The sequence below is a fragment of the Opisthorchis viverrini genome (genome assembly GCF_000715545.1).
Source record: "Opisthorchis viverrini unplaced genomic scaffold opera_v5_455, whole genome shotgun sequence".
Taxonomy (NCBI): domain Eukaryota; kingdom Metazoa; phylum Platyhelminthes; class Trematoda; order Opisthorchiida; family Opisthorchiidae; genus Opisthorchis; species Opisthorchis viverrini.
In genome coordinates, this window is record NW_008752116.1 from 324,420 (window position 1) to 332,259 (window position 7,840).

The following is a 7,840-nucleotide window of genomic DNA, read 5'->3' on the forward strand; positions in this document are numbered from 1 at the left end:
ACCTGACGCAGTGTGAAGATTTGGTCAACACAACCCCTACCAGACCGGAATCCCGCTTGCTGCTCTCGAGTCAGCATCTCACGAGCCACCGTAAGGCGACGAAGCACAATTGACGCCAACAGTCTCGTTACAACCGGGGTCAAGCTGACCCCCGGTATGTATTGAGATTATCCGAGTAACACTGCCAACTGCCAACTTTTTGGTCATAAAGGGCCATTAATGTCGAACCGTAGACAGACGAAAAAACGGAACCAAAAAAGCGCGAACCTGATGTCATACAATCGTCAACTGTGTTCCCGATGGGGCCAGCGGAGGCAAAGACCCGTTTTGAGCCTTGATCTGAATGACCGATGCAATCAGATTAGAGGAGAGCGTGATCGAACTCACTGGTATTCTACAGTTACCAAGACATGAAGCTAACCCCGTCTGGATGGACGATACAGTGTATCAGCTCACAGATGAAGTCACCTCGAAAATGTATTACTTGAAAAGTTAAGCAACGCTGAAGAACATGAGGATATCGAAAATCTTCATAATACCCTTCAGCCAGAACACTGAATTCTGCGGTTGGGGCTCTGTTTTGCCATTCTTTGAAGGACGGTACGTGGTTGTCTTTCACGTTCTTATTCGCAGCCCCACCCGCCTGTTCAACGTTAAGTGGTGGAGAGCTGCAGTGTTGGATGTATTTACGAAGGGGTTTCAGTCAGGAAAGCTGATGCCACTATCACAATTTACAGTTAGAGCGAAATTCTAGCAAGTATTGTTAAGAAATTGTAAGGGAATGCTATTCAGCAACTCCTTTTGAGGGTGTCATCTGGTTACCGGAATACTCAATTCTACAGGATGTGTTGATTAACCATGGAGATCAGTTGGTCGCATAGATCATCCAAAAGCCGGATGTCAGAACCATATTCCGGCACTTGTGTTTACATTTCTTGCTCTGTGCGCAAGAAATCATTGATAATACTTCACTGTGTTTGCTCTTGGCATGTTTTAGTCACTGTGTGTGAGATTCGCACCCACATTTGCTCTGGATCTTCCGACTGAAAATGGTGTTCCTCATGGCGGGAATTCACGTTTGAACATGAATTCGAAAATTCACCTTTGACATCAGTCTGTTTTTAAAACATTTTGTGCAGTGCCAAGTTTGACACATTGATTGAATGTAAATCTTTTCTACTAAAATCATGATGAGGGCAATGTAACAATGTGTCGGAATATTGGTAGCTGGGTGCATTCNAGTCACTGTGTGTGAGATTCGCACCCACATTTGCTCTGGATCTTCCGACTGAAAATGGTGTTCCTCATGGCGGGAATTCACGTTTGAACATGAATTCGAAAATTCACCTTTGACATCAGTCTGTTTTTAAAGCATTTTGTGCTATGCCAAGTTTGACACATTGATTGAATGTAAATCTTTTCTACTAAAATCATGATGAGGGCAATGTGACAATGTGCCGGAATATTGGTAGCTCGGGTGCATTCATTGGTAGTGGATCAGGTGACTGCCAATCTGCTGTCGACTTATGAACAACTCCTGTCTGGGGGCGGGCAAATTTCGTGCCAGCGTTTATTCAGTTCATAAAGAGTATGTGTAAACTCGAACGTGATTGGCTACTAACAACTCGGCTTACTAGGAGTTTGACTGGTCCGTCTGCGTCGTGGTCTACCTTTCTTGTGTTCGACTGGTTTACTAGATGTTAGATATTTCCCATTCTTTCCTTATTTGGACTGGTCTGTTCGTAGTCGCGTCCCACCCTGCCTTCCCTTTATTCGATTGGTGTTCTTTTAGCTCTCATTCTTATCAGTCTTCTGTCTTCATTCCGATTGGTCTTCAGTTTTCGACTCCGCCTCATTCACCTGATTGGTTGATTTGTACAACTTCTGAGCACAGAATTCCCGTTATTTTGACCTGTTAGGTCCGTTGCTCCTATAGAGAGTTGCATATGCTGATCTATTCAATTTGTCTCACCAATTTGTTCGTCGATTTTTTGGAGGTGTGCTACTCGGCCGGTTTAACTTTGAACAATGGCGATCTTTTCTGAGGACAGAAGGCCAGCAAAATATGAGAGGTATAAAAAATGAAGGAACCAACAGGAAAAAGTCCATGTTTGCATAAGTACATTGTAAACTCTCAACAAGGACTGACGAACGCAAAATGATGGTAACTCTACAGAGAAGAGTCATGCAAATTAGCAGACCAAATGCGTGAGAAACTGTGACTTGGAAATGGATCAATCAGAATGGAGATAGAAAAATACTAAAAGTGGAGAGCAGACCACAACGCAATATGGATCACGAACGGACTTATAAGTAGCCAAGCAAGTAAGATATTCTGTGCAGACTATATAAGCGCCCCCAGCACAAACAGAGGACGAGCCAACTAGTGCGGGTAACAGTAGCTTGTTCTCAAATGGTACTGAAACGTTTGTGAGTAAAGCTCGGAGTGCAGTTCAGTAACAGTCACCAGACCAACTACCATCAGAAGGCTATTGAAGTTTCAGGATGCAACTCAATGACAGCTTTCAATGAGACGATTTGTTCTGATAACAAAGCAAGCACACGTTAATAATGATATTACTGATAGAAATAATAGTAACATCAACGGGACAACAAGATCAACCTTCAAAAAACTACGGCCATTGTCGTCCATGTGCTGAATGAGGTAGTTCCGGTGTTACTGAAAAATAGTACCCATTTTAAAGTCCTTCATACCCGGTGATTTTGGCATCAGACTGTTAGATTTCTACAATCAAACTGAACCTGAGATTCGGTATGGCGGTACAACAAATTCACACACCGCATTCAAATCACACCGTGTGAAAGCCGATTCAGTCTTACACGAAAATCAATTTTGTGTGAGTTTCAACTTCTCACAATCCGATAGTCTTAAGTTGGTCATATGTCACGACCTGGATTGGACCACCACATTGGAAAGTGGAAAATATTCGGTTTGGAATGGCTGAATCACGCAAGCAGTCTGAAACAAAGCGTTAGCAACCAGACCAAAACTGAAAAACAAGGCATTCGTAGAAAAGAACTCAAAATAAATCCACATTTGCAGTGAATTTATTGCGTATCATTCTTTATCGAAAAACGTCCTGGAAGGTTTTGAAATCAAACAAACCTGAGGGTTTCGATATTCGTAGTTATCATTCTCCTCGGATTGTTGATGTGACAGCGACGTAGGACAATTAGACAAACGTGTTAGCAAGTCGTCACGTGACCGTTACTGATTCGCTGGCTTTATCCAGAACATTGCTCAGCTAAACAGGCAGTGGAAGTTAAGCGGACATACATGGGAATTGAATGTCCTGAGTAACCCTCGCCGCCATTTTTCTGAAGTCAAGGACGGGGATACCATGCGTCGAGGAGTGCGGCACAATGTCTTCTCAGTCAGTTGAAGGGACCCAGAATGATCATGGCGACTTGCTTTGATGCCTTATACGACGTAAAAAATTGAAGCGAATCATTGTAGAATTTGCCTGTTAACAGCGATGTACTAATTTCACTCAAAACAATTCAGTTTTCTCTGGAGATGCTGAAGACTCTCCGAACGCCCACAACTGGCATTATTCTTCCTGAAGCTCATCAAGTCATCGCAGTCCCCGAATTTCCGTCAAATTTGTTCTACTTGAATCCATGTTGTACGAAATCCGTTTTTCGCACTCATTTGCCCATTAGTTTGGTTTTTTTTAATTAAAGACTCAGCTGAATCTCTAGTCTATGATGTCCTTCAACTGAATGTGCTGCACTGAGGATCCCACGTGTTTTCTTTGGTACACTCGAATTATCGCAGTACATTATCCTGAATGAACGCTACTTACCCTCAATATTGCACGTTGATCAAATCTTCGAGTCCTCTGTGAGCTGCGTCTTGAACATCGTTACCGCCACCGGCATCATCACCATCAGTTTCAAAACTTGTACTGACCATCCGTTGGCTCTGGATGTCATCGATTCACTCACCAATTGTAACGGAAAGTATAATTAAGATGATAGCTAACAGTCGTGAATTTTTGAGTCGATTGGTGATGCTGTTACTTGCGCCTTTTGTTATGCGACTGAAGCCATAAATGGCTATGCACTTGAATGCATTAGCATGTGTGTATGCGGATCTTCGGCTGGGCAACTGCCCCATGTCCGTTTGTGTCTCTAACCGTTGATGTACCCCGTTTATGGCTCTCCATCAGGGGAGAATACACTTGACTTTCCTGGTCTTGTACGCTTATTTTCCGGGTCACTGTCTGACCCCCCGTAACATCGTTCTACTCAGCGAAGAGGAGTCTCTCCGAAAGACCCAATCATCGCGATCAACGATGTACAGTCAGCCCACCCACGGGATATAATTTCCCTCCCTCGATAACCATTCGAGTCTTCTTATCATTACTCATACAATGATGGAAACAGATTCTATAAGTCAGTGAAACACACCCATTTACAAACAAATTTGATTTTGCGAGAGGCTTACCTGGAACCCAGCTGAATATCTTGTTTTTGGTGTTTCCAGGGTTTCACGTGAGTCTCTCGCAAAACCAAATTCGCTTGCAAATGAGTGTATTCAGCTAATTTCGTGCAATCAAGTTTCAAGTAGAATACAATGTTTGCCGGAAACTCGGGAACTGCGCCTACCTGATGAGCCCCAGGAAGAGCGAAACCGGTCGTACGCTGCCGAAGAATTTTCAACAACCTTACGAATAGTGTAAGCACCTTCCATCTTTTGAACTGTTGCTGAGCACGAATTAGCCAGATAATCGAACCGCACAGGGACAACTGTGTGCCGGAATTCAGATGAGTAAATCTCGAAAGCTGAGTACTACTCAGGCATTGCTACACCTAGAGCGGTTAGTTCAAGATCACCCGACGTCTGATGAGTGAAAACTGGAGAAAAAATCGGAGGGGGACTGACGACTCATCCGAATCTCGGGTACGTGTTTTGGAATCAACACACATTAAGGAACATCAGTGTCGTATTAACAGACGGCTGAAAGCAGTCTGAGGTCTCATTTCTACTTTCGCCCAAAGATTTATATCGATTTTTAGTCTCAGTGACTGAGTTCGTTTTACAATCACCTGATTTGATTCGCTCGTCAGCCAGCTGATCAATAATCCACGGTCACATGATTTTTCTGCGGGAACGACGCACCCGGCGAGGGGTTTATCGACTCTGCATTGTCGATGAGCGAGTTGGAAACGAGTAGAACTTTCCTTCTGCAATAACAGTATCAAGCGTGACTCCCGGACGCCGCTATTTGATTGTTTTACTAGGGTTTAATTTGTCTGGTGCATTCGTTTTGTTACGCAGCCTAAAACCTTGTCACAATCCGGTCGACCTGCTATGTCTGGACTAGTTGTGTCGTGCAGTGCACCATGTCACTCACACATATATCTCAGATTTCACAGGTAAACGAAAAACCCCGTGAGCAAAAAGAAAACACAACTTATCAATCATAAACATGTGGTTTAGTTGATTGAGTCTGGCCTCAATATGGCACTTGTCAAAATACCGCGAATTGCCACAGTTACCGGGCCACCGACTTGCTGCTGGGGCGCAGTGCAGGATGGTGTGCCATGTAGCGGACCAATCTGATGTCGTGAGTGCAGGCCTTTGTTGATCAGCAGAACTTGGCAAGACCCATTGGCTGCATACTTTACAAGAGGTTCTCAGCGGTGTAATTACATCTTCTTCGTCTGGCGACCAACCAGAAGACAGATGACACGACAAGGGTCAGATAAGTTAATGACCGGGAAGGATATATTGATTCACACTTACCAATGAAGAAATGTTTAAATCTCCGGGCGCTACCAGACATCGAAGCGACCAAACTTAACAAGGACCGTTTCTGTAATGACCAGTCTCTCTCTCTGAAGGCACTGTGAATGATGCTTGTGAGAAATGAGCTCTTGACAGTCACTCCCTCCATCCTCCCAACACCTTCCTGAATTATGCCCACTTGTTTGCTTGGTTGATCATTCCAAACTGTCGCTGTTTATATATANAATTCGGACGCATCAAAATTCAGTGCTGTTTATCAACAATTTAGAAACAACAGTATCTGAACTAATGTGAAGATAACTATGACTTCGAGAAGCATCGAGATCCCCGCTCCGCTGATTGGTCCAAGCAGTTGATTGGCCAATGAAAAGACGGTCAACTTGCGCACGTACGCATAGCTTGATCGATAACCTGATAGCGGGTTACACACGGATGCACAGATTTTTTTTAGCTCACTTATCAATCGAACAGACAGTTCTGCTATAGCCCGTTTTACGGAAAAGTGTTGATTTCATTGATGGATGAGGAAAGGTCAACTGTATAAAACCAGATGAAAACTCTCTCGAAGACGTGAAGGTAAATCTATGACGAGTGAACAGAACAGTGAGGAAAGGTGCTATCAAACCTTTAAAAAATTGAATCAGGGTCTCCCACTTTCTACAGATAAGCCTCTGCGCGATGATGATCTATGGGAGATTCATATTTGAAGACAAGTAGTTCAGTTGCTTTATGAAGTCTCTGGGGCGGAATGAATTTTTCTATCACAAATTTTTGGCTATCTCGCAACTCACCTTCAAAATACCGCGCAACGGATCGGAACCCAAATGCGCTTCCAAAATAGTACATGAAGAGGGTTGGTAGTCATATTGTGGCCGAATTACAAGAAAATTGGATGACTCGACTTCCCTTCTCTGATCCATAGTAAAACCGCAAAAAGTGAGCTGGTGCACCGAAAAGATTGAAGTGGGAGTGCGTCCATGGGTAAGATGAAAGAGCTATTTCGCTACGGACTTATTGGCTAAAGCGGTCAACCAAAAGGGTAACCTCCTAAGAGGTCGCCACTCCTGAGGAGGACTGAGTGGAGCTGGAGGAACTTGTCTTTCTTAGGCAAAACTTGTTCCCACTACATTTGTTACAAATCTTTTAATGTTCGAGTATTTTTCGGGTCCCATCTTATTTCCTTCAGGGAATCTGCAGATTCTACCTTGTTCATTCGTCCCTCAAATGAGTTCGATTCATCGAAATCTGGGATGTCTTTTCATTCTTTCGTGTTTGTCCTTCAGAGTTCTAAAGTTAGGTCCTCTTGTGATATACCAGCAATACAGAGTGCCTCATAATAGACGCGAAAAACAGTACCCATATGAAGACTTCAACACCAACTCAAACACTTATGATTTTTACGCAAACATACATGCCTGATTGAGGTTTACTGTAAAAAAAACTGACATTACAAAAGATGTTGAAAAAATCGCCTTTTTCTTCCATAGCAATTTTGAGGCGGTATGAGATGTGAGACACAGCATGTTTAACCTCAAGCGTCAATCGTGCATACTCCTCTTCAATTATTGCTCTTAACTCCACCAAATTCTTCGGTTTATTTTCATGATATACGCGAGCCTTGATCATTCCCCAAAACCAATAATTCAGAGGTATGAGATCGGGTGACCTTGCGGGCCAGAATTTGGAAATCCACGAGCTATGACTCTCTCATCAGAAAATTGCTCTCGGAGGTAAGTTCTCAATTGGTTTGAGTAGTGGGGTGGAAAGCCCTGTTGTTGAGATGAAGGTGGCGTCTCATAATACGATGCACGCTGGCGCGGGGAATGCCGGTCGACCGAGACACCTAAGTTATTGACGAAGATACCATGGTGCTCTGGGACTGCAGTTGCTCGACGGCATTCTGTACAATGGGAGCTCTTTCATCACTCAGAGACTTTCTCCCTTTGCCAGGAAGATCCAATTCATATCCAGTGGACTCAAATTTCGCAATCAAGCGTGTAATGGTCGACACGGTGAGAGGATCTTTGATGAGACCATGTTTGGTTTTGTAACCACGAGGTGCAG

The 7,840-nt window shown here is 43.6% G+C and overlaps 1 protein-coding gene across 1 annotated transcript in view; it reads right to left on the reverse strand.

Annotated features, from left to right (window-relative positions):
* The window catches only part of T265_15373 (hypothetical protein), a gene marked incomplete at both ends in the record, with an annotated part of 125,926 nt that overhangs the window by 112,343 nt on the left and 5,743 nt on the right, over positions 1–7,840 (reverse strand). Inside the window, one exon of the mRNA XM_009177781.1 lies at positions 6,568–6,687. Coding sequence (XP_009176045.1) covers positions 6,568–6,687 — 120 coding nt within the window. The remainder of the gene's footprint in view (positions 1–6,567; positions 6,688–7,840) is intronic.